Source organism: Engystomops pustulosus, chromosome 4 (genome assembly GCF_040894005.1).
Source record: "Engystomops pustulosus chromosome 4, aEngPut4.maternal, whole genome shotgun sequence".
NCBI classification, from domain to species: Eukaryota; Metazoa; Chordata; class Amphibia; order Anura; family Leptodactylidae; genus Engystomops; species Engystomops pustulosus.
This window is the reverse complement of record NC_092414.1, coordinates 160,115,827-160,135,362: the sequence shown is the minus strand read 5'-3', so window position 1 is coordinate 160,135,362 and position 19,536 is coordinate 160,115,827. Positions and strand designations below refer to the sequence as shown.

Genomic DNA, 19,536 nt, shown 5'->3' with positions numbered 1-19,536 from the left:
TAGTGCTCATTACCACAGGACGGCTGTTGGACATGCAGTATCTCCTAGATAAGTGGTGGCGAACCTATGGCACGGGTGCCAGAGGTGGCGCTCAGAGCCCTTTCTGTGGGCACCCAGGCCTTCACCCCAGCACAGAATTTGCTGGACGTGACTCAAGGCTTTCTCCTGTCCAAGAGAGCCATTGACATGCTATGCTCGACACCTCCTTGGCTGCCAGGACTACACGAGGAAGTGAGACGTTGTGGACAGACATGTTTTATCGTTGGAGCTCCTGCTCTGGATCCCCTGATTCTTCCTCTTCAAGGGACCCTGGAATGAAGTTATAATCCAAATATCTCCATCTTCTTTCAACTGTATTGGTGTCCTCAGGATGGCAATACAATTAAAACTTCTGATACTGTTGGGATCAATAGGTGACTGCTTAAATTGTCATGTTGGCACTTTGCAACATAAAAGTAGGTTTTGGTTGTAGGTTGGGCACTCTGTCTCTAAAAGGTTTGCCATCACTGTCCTAGATATTTCATGTGCAAAAGCAATTGGTTTTGTTGTGCAACCACTCCAGCAATGGTGGTCATATCCAAGGATAACATGGCTACAATTATGCTGCAGCTACATACCAATCCATTAAGCTCAGAAATATAAATGTATCTATGAATCTAGCATAAAATGTGAACAGCCACTATAAATTTTGTATTTCTGATGGTCTTGTTCATTACATTGTTATCTTACCTCCTTTTTGGTAAACTATACATTATCTAGTCTGTTAGCCTCTAGTACTAAGCAGCGTGACATATTCTCAGCCACACTTCTAAAGCTTCCCCCTTTTGACATGCGGAGAGAAGAGAACAGCTGCAGGGGATCTAAATTTGTCATCCTCCATTACTGCTGGGATATCAGTATTCCCGGACACGTTGTCGAAAATAACCCGTAGGCTTTCATGCTCCTCTCTCGTAAGCAGTCTCCTCTATGTGGTTGTCTCATAAAAGGATAGGAACCTTAATTGTCAGGTAATTGTGTGAATGGTTATTTTATACCTACTGTTTAAGATAGTTAAGAATTTCATGCTGAGCATCTGATGCCTTTCATGTTACAATGGCATGCCCTATGTAACGTAAGATTTCTTCATCACATAAAATGCAACTAATATACTTATAACTATTGAAATTTTGTCAGACTTCGCTTCTCTACAGCTGGTGTTTTGTATTTCTGATACATTGTATAATAAAGTATATTAAGTAGGGAGCTGCATATTCCAGTTCTGTGTGTCCATTATTCAATACACATGTGCATGGCTATCGTGCATTGGATGCTTTAATAATGATTGTGAATCTAGTTTTAAAGAGTTAAAAAGATTTAAAATTTCTGACAAACCAGAAAGTCCATGTGGAACTATGTTCTGCTAATTAATCAGCAACTATTTGTTAGACTCTAAATGGATGCTGGTGCATATAACTCTCTAAAGCCACAGAGACATACATACGCCTATTATAATTTAAGCATTGTAAAATTGCTTGATTTCATGTAGTGGGAATTTCAAGACTGTAAACTTAATTTAAAGTGTAACTCTGATGTTAGTAGTTTGAACACAGCTGGAAAGAGCCTTTGACAACTATTTCAAGGATACTGATATCATACTGCTGGCTTCCTACTAGCCTGTGTCAGGTTCGCTAGGGAGAATGCTGGGACTTCTGGTGGTGGCAGCAGCGTTCTCCGAACCCCGGCGCGTGTCCGCGCAAACTCCACCTCTCGTCCTGGGCAGCGGCTGCTAAGATCTCGCGCTGTCTAGGAGTGGCTGGGACTTTGAACCTCTGCTTGGTGCCTGTTGTTCTGCACCGTTAGGGGTTAATTCCCAGATGCTGTCCAGCTCCTATCAGGTTCTGGAGGTGGAGTTCTGGCTGCATAAATTGCAGCTTCACTAGTCACCTGTGCCAGTGTTTGAAATCTCTTTCTCCACTTGCTTGCTGCACTAGGTTGTATTGCTCTGTATCTGTTTTGTTGTTACCTCGGCTAGTTTTTGACATTGACTATTTGCTTACTGACTTTGCTATTGACGTACCCTCCCGTTGTGACTCCGGCTAGTTTACGATTCTTTTGTGTTTTATGTTCGTCAGTCTGTTTGTATTTCCCTTCCCGCACTTAAACCAGAGTATTCCGAGTCTTCAAGTAGTCGCCCCACGGTTTAGCGTGGGGGGGCTATAGGAAGGGACAGAGGCTGGGGCAAGCTCAGGGCACACTATCCCCTGTCTTTTGTGTACCCAATCCTAACAGCCTGAGATACAGTCTGGTATAACTATCAGCCATTCTTCGGAAGTGGGCGGGCACTAACTAGTTGTGGCTAAGGGCAATGAAGCCAGAGCAGCTTCCCTCACTTCTCCAAATGCTGAACTCTCTTCTACTCAAAGTTGTAGCACACAGATTAATACACACACATATGCACCTGTGCATTGTTGCACAGATATACCTATAATCGAATATAGCCTTATGACTACTGTACACACTTCTTGCTATGATGGATGTGTCATAATTACTGTACACACTATCTATGATAAATGCAGCAGCCATGCTGTTCAGCAGATGCCGTGACTCTCTTCTCTTCCCAGGACAGTGGGGGATAGGGAGTAAAGAGAATAGAGGAGACATAGCACACACAGAGGTAAATAGTTTTCATACTGTATATCAGGCAGTTGTGGTGATCCTACCCCCTTCCCTGACCTGACTATGGCCTTTTTAAAGTCAAGTGAAAAGGTGATGGTGTGCAGGGAAGGCTTATGGATTATCATAAATTCTGTATTAAACTGAGCAGCTGCAGTGGGAAGAGGTGAACTGTGCGGGAACATGAGAGCAGCGTGTAGACAGAGCTGATATGATGGAGCTGCTTCAAGTAATTACTGAACAGAGACCAGAACTAGCTTAGAGCATAGCCCCTACCCTCACCCTTCTGTGACCCTCAGTCCGTAGACTGCATCTCCTGCTCCCTCCTCTTTCACTCTACAGATGATTCTCAGAAAACAGAATGCCAGGCTGATGGGAGAGGGCTGAGACAGGATGATAGCATACAATTAGCAGAAACATTGCTACAATAGGGTAATGAATGTACAGTGTCCTATCACAAGGCAAAATATTATAAAGCAGTGTGAGTTCTAAGCAGGATGTTATAGAACAGGAGTAGCTGAGAAGATTTTATACATTGCAGGCAGCTTTTTATAGAGAAGGAGTAGCTGAGTACAATGTGTTATTTGCGGGACGTATGTTATAGAGCAGGAGGCTGAATTCTATCAGAAGGCAGTATGCTATAGGAATTGCGCTGACTTATATGTAGTTTTGTGCGAAAAGAATTTGTATAGTGGAGTAGTCACTGTATTAAGTTTCTGTTCCACTCTTCTATTTCAGAAAAGGGTAACGGAAACATTGAAAACGTAAACTGAGCTTTACACTGATTCTTTTGTCACTACAAATTTCACTTTGAAAAAAATAGATTTTGACTCTATATTTTCAGCTGCATCTACAGCATATCAGTACAATGTGCACATATCCTAAAAGAACTAAACGAGTTTTCACTTATCTTGTATAGAGTCTATTGCCCTTTTTGCTTATCAATTTATATTGACCATGAAATTACATCATAGATATTGATGGAACCAGTGATGGAGCTCGACAAAGTGAAGGAACTTGAAATTGTCCAATCAAATCACGCTGTATCATCTTTAGATCAAACAGAGCCATTACAATCTAATGAAGAAGAAAATGAACCCGAGCAAAAGGGCCTGATGTTTTATCATAGTGATCTATATGATTCACAGGGCAGGCTACAAACAATTCCTGAAATTGGGAAAGAGGGACAAGCACAGGAACAGAGTGAAGAACACAAAGAGGACCATACTTCTGGTGCAGCACAAACACAATTGGACTTACAAAAAGAAGTTGATGAGTTGGCAAAGCTGTATGGATTGTCTGAGGATAAAGATGTTGAAGAATTTCACTTCTTAACAGAACCGTATAGCCAGATGCCTACGAAACACAGCGTCTCTTACCCAATGCAAACCATTCAACCTCCAAAACCAAAAACGGTAGAGAAGAAATCTGAACAAGAAGTTGATCATCCTACAGATCTTGCAGAAGATCCTCATAAAGACAAGCATGGTCACAAAAAGGATGTTGAAGAGAAAGGCATATCTCCAGATACTCAAAGTAAAGATGAAAAAGAATTGCATCAAGAAAGTGTAAATCAGTCACCTTCAGATCACAGTTCTGAAAATACAGATGTCAAACAAGAAATCACAGAACAACTTCCAGAAGACAGCAGTGCAGATGGTGCAGAGATTTCACAGATTGATATAAGTAAGCAGGTCACTGAAGACACAGAAGAAGAGCCAGATATTTTCTGTCTTGTGTGCAAAACACCGATTAGAGCCTTTGAAAAGCTGTTTGGTATACACAAGGATCATGATGTCAAAGAAATGACTGCAGCTGTGGAAGACATCAAGGTAAGTTTTTTCTACAAAAGACTAACACCCTCTTGGCTTGTGTGAGCTATGTCCCATATAAAGTTCCAGAGTCCAAATCTTTGGAATAAGTGAACGGATTTAAAATTATTAGGGTTACATTGGTAATCAGGGAGTTTTATCATTTAGCATTTTGTATTTGTTACAAGATCCATCCTACAAATCCATTGCCAAATGTGTGGCTTTGTGTACATGTGATTGTCACATGACTGCTAGTATGACCAATGCCACATAACCCCTACGGCTACTTATTAGTGTTATGCTGTTATGTGTTATAGCCGCTTGTTAAAAAAGATCAAGAAAGCATCCTATAATCTGCTTTGCATATACATGGGAATAGAAGTGACTACTGTAGTGTTATTTGATTAATTATGTTATTTTATTTGGAATCTAAATTACCACCTATACAGGGTCAGCTCTAGGTTTCAGTAGGGCCCTGGGCGACAGAGCCTCAGTGGGCCCCTTTGCTATTTGTAACGCCATGTGTGACTAAACCCTGTAGCGTACAAGCTGTAGTCGTTATATCAAATGTCAGGTGGATTGTAGGAATATTATAGCCCCTACAAGTCCCACACATGGTACTAGAATCAAGCTTCTTAGGGAATGGAGAATGCGTCCCATCTATCAGTTTTCAATCTGTGGTTTCAGGACCTTTGGAGGTCCTTCATAGGTCCCAAAATGGCTCTTGTGTACATGTGTATTGAGAGCAGGAACAGATTTACAAGGATTTTATGGGTGAAGGTCCTTCTCAGTATATAATTTGGTGGTTGGTTTGGAAGGCAGTGTGCCCCCAAGAAGGCTTGGGCCCCGGGCTACTGCCCAAACTGCCTATATTATAGTCCACTACTGATAACACATCTTTTATACCCACTTATCAGGAAGCAATACACAAAAACATGTGCAAACTAGAAGAACAGATCACACAGATGGAGAACTTTGCAGGACACCTTGAGGAGATGTACACCACCATAGAGGTATTTTGTTCTTGGAAATTCTTTACTAGGCCATTTGTTGAGTAGTAAGCAGGTTAGGTAATTTCTGATATTTTATGATATTCAGGAGAATTCTGGGAGGCAGGAGCAGAATCTGGAGCTGCACTACACAGAAGTAATGGACACTCTTGCATCTAAGCTTGAAGAAAAAATGCAAGCACTTGGAGAAGAGAAGAGACTAAAACTGGAGTCATTATTTGAGCAGTTGGTTGACTGTGGTAAAAGTCTTGACACATCAAAAGGTTTAATGGAGACTATCCAGCAGTTATTCAAACAGGATGATAAAGTAGATTTTGTAAAGGTAAGACCTTCTAAAGATCTGTAATAAATGGATAATGACACACTTATGTCAGTAGTAAAAAACCCTGTCAGGTGGGAAACACTGGTTTGCTACAGAATGTCCATTGTTGAATAAATGACCAATACTTTTGTTGTATTTATCCAATTTAAAAGCTTCTTCTTTCATTGGAGGACCTGAGATAGATTTCTGAGCACTTTGCATCTCTGGCCAACACTTATCCCCAAATTGTGGCCCACATTTATTAGAGTGTTTGCACCAATTTTCTGTCTGACTTTGCACAAGAAAGAACATGCAAAGTGCTTGCACATGTATTTACAAAGTATCTGCACCAGTTTTGTGTCATGACTGCTAGTGCTTAATTAGAAAGAAAGAGAGAGAGTGTCCAGCTCACCAAAACGCCAGATTTTAGTCCACACCATCACAGGTGCACGTTGATCACTCCAAGGTAGAAAGAGCAGACTGTGATACAAAAAATGGAGATCCCGGCACACGTGTGTGTAGAGATGGACATAGACCAGGTAAAAGGTCAAATACAATTCTTCTTTATTGATATGCGTTAAAAGTACATGGCCCTCCACATAGTAGACATGACCTAACCGTTTTGGCTGTACGCCTTATTCATGGTCGCTAGTGCTTAATTGGACCGTGCACCACAATACTGACTGATGTGTGCCACAATTCTACAGCATGAATAAAGTGCACCAAAATATGGTGCACACTTCCCGAGCAGTGCAGGGAGCACCAGATTCATGAAAAACATGCACCACAACTCATGAATCTGGCCCAACCTGCACACTTCACAGGCAACCTGCACATAGTTGCACTGTTTTTGATGTGGGCCATTGTCTTTCTATTCTAGACTCTACAAATGTTCACTGAATTTGAACGCATTGGTTTGAGGGGCCCAGCCACTAAAGGACTAATTTTGCATATATATACATAGCATACATGCAGAGTCTAATAAACATGCATATATGGTCAAATGGGAGGATCCGATAGGAAGGACCATTCCTCCACCCTTATGGAAAGTTATATAGGATAAAACCCCCAAAGGCTCGCTGTCAGCCCTCTATAAAATAAATCAGTACAAGATACAGTATTAATGAACGGTTGTCATACCAATGCATTACTCCATAGGTTAAACCCAAGTATTCCTAATATATGTTGGAGGTGGAACTCTTCCACATTGTTTGGGAAAGTAGCAATGTCCAATCTTTCTGGCATGCTGTATGATCCTTTCTGGAATCAGTGTTGGAGACAACAATAGACTGCGTTGGAGAAGTTGAGGTCCAAATTATTCCTACATATTCTATGTGCAGCCAATACCCTGCTCCACTATCTTCTCAATCTGCAAATTTAGGAATGAGTAGATGAGTTTGATATCCCCTGTTAATGAGACGCGCGGATATTTATTAATCTATTTTTCGATCTATTAATCTTGCTATTATCTCTTTTATTTTGCAGACTGCACTTGATACAACCAACAGGTAAAGAAAGGGTTACAATTTTTAAGAAAATTTTACAGAAAATTACAGAGCTGACATAATGATTATAGATGAGCACTGTGCGCAGGGGTGCAACTAGGAGATGCATGGCCCCATAGCAGCCCCCCCATAGGGGGCCCCCCTTCCCACTTAAAAAATATACATATTTGTATACTCACACGTACCAGTTACAATTACACATTTTATACAATCATGTGCACACATATAGAGCATATAAAAACACAAACAGTGCCATATACAAATGTACAGCAGATATACACACATACAGTATATACACACACACAATGTGCAGCATATTGGGGCCTGGGACTAAAGGCCTGAATCACTCTTTTTCGTCGGGTTTCCCTAGAATTACCAGTTTGCGGCGAATTGCCCCGTGTTTTTGGCGCACGCGATCGGATTGCGGCGCAATGGCGCCAGAATGCATGCGACGGAAATCAGGGGTGTGGTCATCGGAAAACCCGTCAGATTTTGAAAAACCGCTGTATTTTTTAAAAAAAATGTGTCGCTTGACATGCGCTTACCTGCACCCAGGAGAGGACGGTGAACTCCGGCGAACTTCAGCGCAGCAGCGACACCTAGTGGACATCGGGCGCACTACCTTAGTGAATTGCCGGAAGACCCGAATCGTCGACAGAGAACGCGCCGCTGGCGCTCATATCCAAAAGTGTGTGTGGGACCTAATGTTTCATGTTATACACCCATCTGCGCACATGTAGGACAAACAGACACATGAGGCAGCACTTACTTAGATATAGTCATGGATGACACATATCATACACATTAGATGCACAGTTAACATCAGATGCACACACCTTGGACACACATGTAACATACTACCAGAGCAGAAATTGGACATGCTTATCATGCAAATCAGTCACATGCTGCACACATAGCATACACACATCATACACATCAGTCACATGCCGTAATTTAGTTTTAGCGGCAGCTCGGTGGTTCAGTGGTTAGCACTATAGCCTCGCAGCGCTGGGGTTCTGGGTTCAAATTCCATCAAGGTCAACATCTGCAAAGAGTTTGTGTGGGTTTCCTCCTGGTCCTCCGGTTTCCTCCCACACTCCAAAACATGGGATTGTGAGCCCCATGGGGACAGGACTGCTTTGGGAAGCTCTGTGTAGCACCGTGGAACCACCCTGGTCATTGCTTAAACATGTACATATTCATGACTTATAACATGAGTTTTTGATAGGCTGTATTCCTTGACTTTATTAAAAGGTGCAATGAAAACATGTCTTCTGCAGTGTACTCTTATGTACTTCTCATCTATACCTGTAACCTGCAGATGTGATTATCACTCAGAAATTACTGTCTTGGTAGCACCTCTAGTGCTCTAGTACTCTTACCTTAGCTGGTACAGTCAAGTCCTTTAGTGTTCCTTTAGTATAAGTTAGTGAAGCTGGTTGATAGTTTCACAGATCATCAACTAAGTAGAGATAGCCTTACATTACTATTTCATTAATGATTCTGCATGTATATGATGTAGAATGCTGTGTAATTATTATCATGTTTTTTTCAGATTGCACCAATACTTCAGTACTGATATCAACTTAAATATCTCAACAAATGCAGAATTTAAAAATATTAATTTAGACTTCTCAGATGTGGAAAAGCTTTTGGAATCCATTGATACTATCCCAGGTACTCAACACTAGTGATCAATTGTCCCAAATTTGGGAACTTTGTGGAGTGAAAGAGTTTATTTACTCATTCATGTTATTCAATGCAATTTTTCAAACCCTAACCTGGAGTGATAAAACAACAACTTTCCATAGTACAGTCATGGCTAACCTATGGCACTGGTGCCAAAGCTGGCACTCGGAGCCCTTTCTGTGGGCACTGAGACCATCACCAGAGATGACTCCAGGTATCTTCCTACAGTCCCAGACAGCCCAGGACTTGCTGTACACAGAGCTATTTTAAAGTGACAGCTCTACCTGGGACTATTTTCTGCTTTATTGGTGTCCTCAGGGTGCTGGTATCAATGAAAACTGTGACAGAGAAGGGAGTATAAATCACAAATTTAATTTCTGTGTTGGCACTTTGTGATAAATTTGCCATCACTGCCGCAAATTTGCGGCCGCATCTACGTCCCCATAGACGGCAATAGCGGCGCGGCGCAGATATGGTGCCACACATGCTCTATCTTTTGGCGTGTGTGCGGCCGTGGGCCACTATTCTCTATGGAGGGAGGAGGGGTCACCTCCTCCTCCTCCTCTCCAGCACACGGCGGTATGCCCGCATGGCTGGCATACCGCCTGTGAATGTACCCTGAGGATGATAGAGGAAGTCTGTTGATTAACGTGGTGATTGCGTGGTCTGAACAGAGACATATTTTTATCAGAAGGATCTGCTTATTTAATGTCATATACTGGAGAAAACGCTTGCTCCGGCTAGAGCGAATAATCTCTGGTTTCTATTTTTGGGTAGTACAGACTGCACTAGGTTTGATAAATGTGGGCCAATATGTTTATGATTTCTGATGCATTTGCAAGATATCATTTCATTACTGTATATTTTATTTCTGAGACTGTAATGATTTTGCAGTTAGGGTCTTAGAAGAATAAAAAATCTAACCAGAAGGTTATGTCCATGCTTTCTTATTTTCAAGGGTATTGATTCTAAATATTGTAAAAGGTTGGATAGCTGTATAATTATTGTGTCTTCACTAATCTGTGATTCACTAATATTACAGTTCCCTCAGCTCCTGTAATCAACCCCCAGACACCCAATTCTGCCACAGCGACATCTCTCAGAGTTTGCTGGAGCCTGTTTTCTGATGACACAGTGGGGCATTACCACCTCTACTACAAACCAGTGTCTGATGTTACTCCAGCAGAAAATAGGGAAGGTAAGAGCCTATAAACTCAAACTTAGGGGTGTAATAAGTAATATCCACAATCAGGGGTGGATTAAGACTGTCATGGGCCCTGGGCTGTATGAATATTATAGCCCCTAATAATCCAGAATTTACTTCCTACATATGGTACAAGAGTCAAGCTTCTTGGTGAATGGAGGATGTGTCCTTTCTGATTGCTTTCAATATGCAGCTTCAGGACCTCCAAAGGTCCCAAAATGGGTTTTTTTGTACATGTGAATTGAATGCAGGATCAGATGTATGAGGAATTCATGTGTAAAGGCACTTCTTTACCAGTTTTGGTGGGTGGTTTGCATGGCCAGAATTATTCAGGTAAGCGCCAGGAACTCAAGACAAGTACAAAGCTGCTACTGTTCTTTATAACTCTGCTAACACTACAATATTCTTTCACAGAATTCATGATACGAGCCAAAGAAACCTACTGCACTGTAACCAACCTGCTGCCAAACACACAGTATGAATTCTGGGTTATTGCAATAAACACCACTGGAGAGAGCCCAGCAAGTGAAAGTGCCGTGTACGTGACAGGTAATTACATAGTCTTATTATTGCAGAAAGTGTACCGCACTGAATCAGCTGTTCAGCACCACTTATACATCAGTACTAGAAGTTGCCCAGGGTTGACTTTCTCATTTGTTAAAAATGACTTCAATTATTGAACAGGACCTGCTCCAAAATTTGTCGCTTTAAAATTTGGCTCACAAAATGGGGCTATGGAAACCACTGTCTTGTATATTTCCCCATAGAAATTAAATTGTCCATGTTCTATCTATTAAATAAGCGTTTAGCATCAAGACAAAAACATGTGTGTACTGGGAACCTAAAAGTATAAAAATGGGTCATTATAAATGCTTAGAATATTTATTGATAATGTGATATTGTTCTGTGTGTAATGACCCTGTCATGGTCTTTCATTCTAAACAATATCTTAGGGTCCCATCCAGCGTAATTAAGAAACTTTTTTTTAAATATAATTATTTTACCGTATCTGCAGTTAGAGGGGAATCATATTTTCGTATAATCATATCTTGATGCATTTCCAGAGTAAGGATAATGTCATTTTATGTCTTCAGCACCAGCCCCTCCTATCATTAAAACCCGGGAATGTCTGAGCTGTGAGAACGCAGCGTTAATCTGCTGGGAATCCGGAAACATTAACCCTGTTGAATCCTACACGGTGGAAATATTCAAAGTGACAACAGAGGCACAAGATAATGTAGAAACTGAGTAAGTACACTCTGCATCCGTGTCATCTTGTCTCTTATAAGCTGCTATTAGCTTGTGGATGGCTACAGGGTCCCACAACGTTACTACTGACCTCCAAGGATCCTTTAAATAAATAGTATTGAGCCGTCTAGTACACATCCATTACATAATGATAATAAAGTCTATTTCATGGCGGAAACAATATAGTTATTTGGCACATTAGTGCATTGTGTATACATGTTTTATGGATTCTTTAGTAAAAGGGTCACTTTATTTTGTGTTTAGTAATACTATGGATGTGCGACTGCTGGTTTGTATTTTACCGCTGCCAATTCTAAACCATGATGGAAACTTGCAGCTTCACTTGACATGATGTAGCTTAAAAACATTCTCACATGACCTGGGCTAAAGTTTTTCATCCTGCAGCATGTGGGTTGAAGCTTTCCACATGTCATCATGTCATGTTTTTATTAAATCATGAGGATGACATTTTATTCTAATCTCCTTCCTGTACACTACAGGGGATTAGCCACCGACAAGTCAGCAGAGGCTAATCTGGTCCAGTAACATCCTGGGAGAACCTTAGCTTGTGCTGAAATCATAATCAGGGGGTCTAAATTATGGAGCAATGGATGCGATATGATTGCCATAAGGGAAACCCACACTACCCTGCTGACTATGTTATGCCCTGGGTTATGTAATGGGTATAGTCACATCAGCATGCACAAATGCTGCTTCTACCCCTATAGTAACATGTCATTAAGGGTTAGCAGTTCTCTTTATAGGAATTTTCCCTTGGTATACTTACAAACCCACCCAATAGATCCCCCACACCACTCTGCTTGATCCACTGCTGACATCCGGACAGGGCCGATTCTTGCCTAATTCCATGGGTGAAGTCCCAACCTCAGGGGGCAGATTGCTGACCCTTTTAGAGGCCCTATAAATAATTATAATAATGATAAAGGTACATTTACTGTTGCATTCACCATTATAGCGATTAAATGGCTGCAGCAGTTACATGCCCCTGTGTCGTGATATCATTACTAGCAGAGACCTAGCAGTATTGTGTAGGCAGGACGCATACTTCCCTTGCCACTCCATTTGGAATAATGGGATAGATAGTTTATGATCAGTGAGGATCCCAATGTGAGAGTGTTCCCAAAAAATAAGAATGTTAACTTATTCTAGGAATAGGTGATAACACAAAATCTTTGTCCAACCGCATTGAATAAAACGTAATTTAGTTAAATGATTGACTTGTTTATTACATTCTTTATTTACATGTTTTCTGCTAAACTTAATGAGGGGCATTTATTATTTTTGGTGCAGGTTGGTGCAAGAACCGGTGCTAGCACCAAAAAAAAACATGTTGGAAAAATGGAAGCGTCAGAAATCTGGTGGATTTACAAGCAGTGCCAAAATTTTGCGCCCAAAAATAGAACAAGCCAGGAGTGTCAGAAAACACCAATATTATGGCGGTGACACTTCATAAATCAATTCATCAATTCAATATGGGGGAGATTTGCACACTGCAAGAGATTGTGATTATTTTTCCACCTACATGGCGTGGAGGTGGTGTGCCTGTGCCTAAAAGTCTACAAACATTCTGTGCCTCTTGATATATCCGCTGCGACAGGGAGGGTGAGGCCTTTGTCATTCGCCGGGGCACGAGCACCAGTGTGTGATAAATTCCCCCCATGATGTTTAGTTGAGTATAACTCTTAAATGTACGATGAGCAGGAATGATATTTGTATACAGAAGCCTATAACAGGTTTACACCTTAAGATTAATGTAGTGTAGGTTTCTGTTAATTGAATGTGTGTTACTCAATTCACAATTTCTTTCACAGGTCTATTGTTGGGATTCCCATCTGTGAATCACTCATCCAGCTAAAGCCTAATGAGACTTATCACATCAGCGTCAGAGCTGTGAATGTGGGTGGCCCAAGCGAGAGCAGCAAATCTGTTTCCATTAACACTACAGGTAGTATAACACCTCCTATTAGTAGTGGGGATCTCACAGTTACTATTACTGCACATCGTCAAAAAGGTAGAAGAAATATAGATGGAATATACCTCCCTAATGCATGATGGAAATAACCGTTACCTAAACACAGTTATTCTAAAGCCAATGAGGGACACAGAGGGTCACATTTATTATTCCTGCCCAATTAGTCTCAGATTTATCATTGTGTCTGATGGTGGATGATAAGAGTGTCTACTCTATGCCATATATGTGTTGGCTTATGTTAAAAATTAGTCCACCATTCATTTATAGTGTAAAAATTATCCACAGATTTATTCGGGGGGATTTATTAAGACTAGCATTTTAAACGCCGGTGTCCCCTGCTGACACACAGGGGGTAATTTAGTAAGGGCCTGAATCGCGTATTTCCATCGGGTTACACGAATATTACTATTTTGCAATGATTTTCCCTGAATTGGCCCGTTTTTTTGGTGCACGTGATCAGATTGTGGCGCATCGGCTCCGGCATGCACGCAACGGAAATCGAGGGGGGGGGGCGTGGGCATAAGAAAACCCGACGGATTTGGAAAAACCGACATATTTTTTTTTTAAAAGTTTTTTGACACGTGCTTACCTGCTCCCAGCAATGGATCGTGAACTCCAGTGAACTCCGACGGGCTTCAGCGCAGAAGCGACACCTGGTGGACATCGGGCTCACTACCTTAGTGAATCGCCGGAAGACCCGAATCCTTGACGGAGAACCCGCCGCTGGATCGCGAATGGACCAGGTAAGTAATTCTACCCCACAGAGTCCTGGATCTCCAGCTCAGGTGTGACTCTATCGATAGTCTTCTCCAGTGCCCAGTGGGCTGGGGTGTAAATTCTCCTGCCAGTCCTGTTCTCTGTCCCATCACGCCCAAAGTAGCGTGCGGTGTGGAAAAGCTCAAAAACTGTGAGGAATGGGGCTTAGTACCTGTGTAACTGGCATAGTAAAAGTCCCCCATTGAAGGCAGTAAGAAATATCAGTCAGGCCTATGTCTGTATACTCCGTGTAGAACTGTAGTGAGTATTTTGGAATGATGTAAGCCGCCTCCTAATTACCTGTTTAATATGGAATACACTGAGCCACATCTCCGCTATCTGCCTAGGTTCATTTTTTTATCTTAATGAAGAAACCGCACATCCGCTCCTGTCTATTTCTGATAATGGATTTACCATTTCATGTGTAAAGGAGGAAAGTCTGGAGGATTTACCTTATCACTGCAACAAATTCTCACGGTATTCTCATGATTATTTTAAACCCCTTCCCATATCTTCATTATTGCAACTTATCATGACTTCTGCTATTCTCAAGGGAAATGTATTCAAAAGAGAGGTCCTATAAAACTAAAGCAGAACTTATTATTGAGACGCTGGAATGTGTTTAGTCTAGCCAAAAAGCATGTAGGAAAGCCCCATGGAGAACTTACCTGAATGAACGTTTATACCCTTCTGAAATATAAAGGCTATCTATAGATTACACTGCATGTTAGTAAAGGCTCTTATTTAACATCTACTATATGTGTAGTAAGTACAAACACAGCAATATACATAATAGACACATACACAGCAATATACATAATAAACACAAACACAGCAATATACATAATGTCAGGGCCGGAAGTCTCTGGACCACCGCGGGAGGTGGTACTAGCCGACCTAGGACCGGAGTCTAAGTGGAACCCCGGTGTTCACCAGAGCCCGCCGCAAAGCGGAATGGACTTGCTGCAGTGGGATTCCACCAGGTCGTTCCACAAGTGCGACTAGCCCGCGGTGGCTGCCAAGGTAGTAATACAGGAGACACCACTCACGTCAGAAATCGCAGGAGCTGGCACACAGGAACGCAGGACCACAGGTACGGACTGGCACACAGTAACGCAGGACCACAGGAACGGACTGGCACACAGGAACGCAGGACCACAGGAACGGACTGGCACACAGGAACGCAGGACCACAGGAACGGACTGGCACACAGGAATCACATGACACAGGAATCACAGGAATACAGGAATCACAGGAACGCAGGAATCACCGGATTGCAGGAACGCACAGGAGAGCTTTCACTTCATGGGAAGACTTGAAGATCCAGCAAGGGCAAAAGGAAGAGGCTGGAATTTAAATTAGGCCAGCGCACTGGCTGCGGAGGACGCCGCTGGAGCCGGGAGAGGTGAGCGCAGCCGAGCACCGGAACCTGGAGAGGCACGGGTGCACCTGCGATCCGAGACAGGGATCGCAGGACCACTCGTGACAGTACCCCCCCCTTCGGCCTCCCCCTCTTCTTCTCGGTCCCAAGAAACCTCTGGAGGAGAGTCCGATCCAAAATGTTCTCTTCGGGCTACCAAGATCTCTCCTCGGGCCCGAACCGCTTACCCCTCATGTCCAGAACTTCCTTAACTTCATAGACATCTGGAGAATCCGCCTCAGGAGCTGGAGGAGGGGATTGCTGGTAGAAGCGGTTCAAGATGACTGGCTTCAGGAGGGAGACATGGAAGGAGTTCGGGATGCGCATAGATGGAGGAAGGCGGAGCTTGTAGGCCACTTGATTGATACGCTTGATTACCAAGGGACCAAGGAACCGGGAACCAAGTTTGTAACTGGGTATCTTAAGGCGGACATATTTGGAGGATAACCATACTTTGTCGCCAGGAGAGAAGACAGGAGGAGCTCTTATCAGCCTGAGTCTTGGTACGGTCCATAGCACGTAGAAGAGACTGGCGAGTTTGATCCCAAATAGACTGGAGGTCCTGTACCAATTCCTCTACCGCAGGGACATCAGAGGAAGTAGACAACGGGAGAGGGGGGCGAGGAATACGTCCATAGACCACATAGAATGGAGCAGAGCCAGTAGACTCCGAGTCCAGGGAATTGTAGGAGAACTCAGCCCAAGATAGCAGATCAGCCCAGTTGTCCTGACGAGCTGAAACGAAGTGACGGAGGTAACAGCCCAAAGTCTGGTTCACCCTCTCCACTTGACCATTAGACTGCGGGTGGTAGGCAGAGGAAAAGTCAAGGTTGACCTGCAGTTGGTGACATAAAGAATGCCAGAATTTTGATACAAACTGGACTCCTCTATCGGACACGATGTATAGCGGAAGGCCATGCAACCGGAAAATGTGTCTTAAGAATAAACTGGCAAGCTGTGGAGAAGACGGAAGACCAGGAAGGGGAACAAAATGGGACATCTTAGAAAACCGGTCCGTCACCACCCAGATAACAGTATTGCCCGAGGAAATGGGCAGATCGGTGACAAAGTCCATAGCCACGTGGGACCACGGGCGACTGGGTATCGGTAACGGCAGCAACAGTCCAGCCGGTTTGAGACGGGAGGCTTTGTTGCGGGCACAGGAGGAGCAGGATCCCACAAACTCCCGAACATCTTTGACCAAGTCTGGCCACCAGTAGTAGCGGGAGATGAAGGCCACAGTGCGTTGCACCCCAAGGTGCCCAGCCACACGAGAAGAGTGTCCCCAAGATAAAATCCTCTTCCGGAGAGCAGGTCTGACATACGTCTTGCTGGGAGGTAGCTGCCGAAGATCCACTGGAGCTGCAAGAACAAGCTGGTCTGGAGAGATTATGTGTCGAGGAGCTGGTTCTCCGTCAGCTTTGACATTCTTGTCAGCGGGATGAAAATGGATCAGCAGGTCGAAACGGGAAAAGAACAAGGACCATCGGGCTTGCCTGGGATTCAGGCGCTGGGCTGTCTGGAGGTATAACAAGTTTTTGTGATCAGTGTACACACTCACAGGATGGAGAGCACCTTCCAGAAGATAGCGCCATTCTTCTAGCGCAAGCTTGATGGCTAAGAGCTCCCAGTCTCCAATCGAATAGTTTTTTTCATCTGGGGAAAAGGTCTTGGAAAAGAAGCCGCATGTAGAAGTTCGTCCCTTAGGTCCTTTCTGGGAGAGCACTGCTCCAGCTCCTACGGAGGATGCATCCACCTCAAGATAAAAAAGGCTTGTTGGTATCAGGCCTAGAGAGGACTGGTGCCGAGGCAAATGCGGACTTCAACTTTGAGAAAGCCTCTTCAGCAGTAGGAGACCAGGCACGTGGATTGGCACCCTTCTTAGTGAGTGCCACGATGGGAGCCACGACAGAGGAGAAGTGGGGAATGAACTGTCGATAAAAATTTGCAAACCCAAGGAATCTCTGTATAGCTCGGAGACCCTCAGGGCGTGGCCATTGAAGAACAGCAGACAGTTTTGCGGGATCCATCTGAAGGCCTCTATCGGAAATTATGTAACCCAAGAATGGAAGTCTATGCTGGTGAAACTGGCATTTCTCCAGTTTGGCGTACAGATGGTTGGCACGAAGTCGACCAAGAACTTGACGTACGTGTCTCTGATGGGATTCAAGGTCTGGAGAGTATACCAAAATGTCATCCAAGTAGACCACAACACAGGTATAGAGAAGATCCCGGAAAATGTTGTTCACAAATTCTTGAAAAACGGCCGGGGCGTTATACAGTTCGAAGGGCATTACTAAGTATTCAAAATGCCCATCAGGGGTATTAAACGCTGTCTTCCACTCGTCACCTTTGCGGATCCGGATGAGATTGTATGCACCCCGAAGGTCCAACTTGGAGAACACCCTGGAACCGCGTAGGCGATCAAAAAGTTCCGTAATCAACGGCAGAAGGTAGCGATTTTTAACTGTGATTTTGTTCAGCCCTCGATAGTCTATACAGGGACGTAAGGAGCCGTCTTTCTTGGTGACAAAGAAAAAACCTGCACCAGCCGGAGAGGAGGACTTGCGGTTGAATCCCCTCTGCAGGTTCTCCTTGATGTATTCAGACATGGCAGCCGTCTCTGGAACCGAAAGTGGATAGACTCGAATTCTGGGAGGGGTAGTGCCAGGCAGGAGATCCACTGGGCAATCATAGGGACGATGTGGTGGCAAGGTCTCTGCTTGCTTCTTAGAAAAAACGTCAGAAAAGTCCTGGTAACAAGCTGGCAAACCCTCCAGAGAGTTGGAAGACACAGAAGAGGATAAGACCGGAAGTGGAACCACCATACAATCGGGATTGGCATTCAGGACCCCAACGTAGAATCTCACAAGTCTTCCAATTGAGAATCGGGGCATCGAGCCAGGGAAGACCCAGGAGAAGAGCTGATGTGGAGCGAGGCAAGACATAGAAGACCAAATCTTCTTGATGTAGGACTCCCACCTGAAGTCGGATAGGTTCCGTGCGGTACCGAACCGGATCGGAAAGAAGCTGTCCACTTACAGAAGAAATTACTAGAGGAGACTTGAGAAGGACCACCGGAATGTGATGCCGGGAAACGAGAGCGGCATCCACAAAGTTCCCCGCCGAACCGGAATCCAGGAATGCTGAAACCTGCACGGGAGCACCAGTGCCAATACTGTGAAGCACCGGAATATTCAGACGTGGAGAAGCTGAATTCACACTTAGGGACGCCGTTTCCCGGACGTTGGGGACGCACTGGACAAGTCCCGATGAGGTGCTTGGGACTGGCACAGTATAGACAAAGGCGTTCTTAGAAACGTCTGGATCGTTCTCCAGGTGTAAGTCTGGCTCTATCAACCTGCATAGGTTCACCAGCAGACTGAGTAACAGGAGTCTGGAATGGCTTCTGGAAAACCGGAGCCAACCGTGACAGAGGTGGGAGCTGGACTAGAGATCGCTCGTGCCGCAATTCTTCAGCTCTTTCCAGGAACCGCACATCAATCCGGGTGGCCAAGGTGATAAGACCACTCAGAGTAGACGGAAGATCACGAGCAGCCAAAGCATCCTTAACCCGTGAGGACAAGCCTTTCTTAAAGGTTGCACATAAGGCCGCCTCATTCCAACAGAGTTCAGACGCCAAAGTGCGGAACTGGACAGCGTATTCACCCACGGTGGAGTCTCCTTGGCGTAGGTTCAGTAATGCTGTTTCCGCAGATGAGGCTCATGCTGGCTCCTCAAACACGGACCGGAACTCTGCCAGGAAGTTGGTAAGGGTGGCCATAATTGGATCGTTCCTGTCCCACAGAGGCGTAGCCCAGGCCAGGGCCTTCCCGGTGAGGAGGCTGATGATGAAGGCCACCTTGGAACGTTCGCTGACCAACTGAGATGACATAAGTTCAATATGCAGCGAGCACAAGGTGATGAATCCTCTGCCTTGTTTGGGA

The 19,536-nt window shown here is 44.0% G+C and overlaps 1 protein-coding gene across 1 annotated transcript in view; it reads left to right on the top strand.

The window, feature by feature from the left end:
• The first annotated feature begins 858 nt into the window (after nt 1-858).
• FSD2 (fibronectin type III and SPRY domain containing 2) overlaps nt 859-19,536 on the top strand; it is a 33,461-nt gene continuing 14,783 nt past the window's right edge. Inside the window, exons 1-11 of the mRNA XM_072148325.1 lie at nt 859-1,007; nt 3,627-4,484; nt 5,381-5,476; nt 5,562-5,795; nt 7,260-7,282; nt 8,835-8,956; nt 10,011-10,166; nt 10,587-10,721; nt 11,267-11,420; nt 13,253-13,386; nt 14,517-14,646. Of these exons, the coding sequence (XP_072004426.1) occupies nt 3,633-4,484; nt 5,381-5,476; nt 5,562-5,795; nt 7,260-7,282; nt 8,835-8,956; nt 10,011-10,166; nt 10,587-10,721; nt 11,267-11,420; nt 13,253-13,386; nt 14,517-14,646 (2,036 nt within the window). The 5' untranslated portion in view covers nt 859-1,007; nt 3,627-3,632. The remainder of the gene's footprint in view (nt 1,008-3,626; nt 4,485-5,380; nt 5,477-5,561; nt 5,796-7,259; nt 7,283-8,834; nt 8,957-10,010; nt 10,167-10,586; nt 10,722-11,266; nt 11,421-13,252; nt 13,387-14,516; nt 14,647-19,536) is intronic.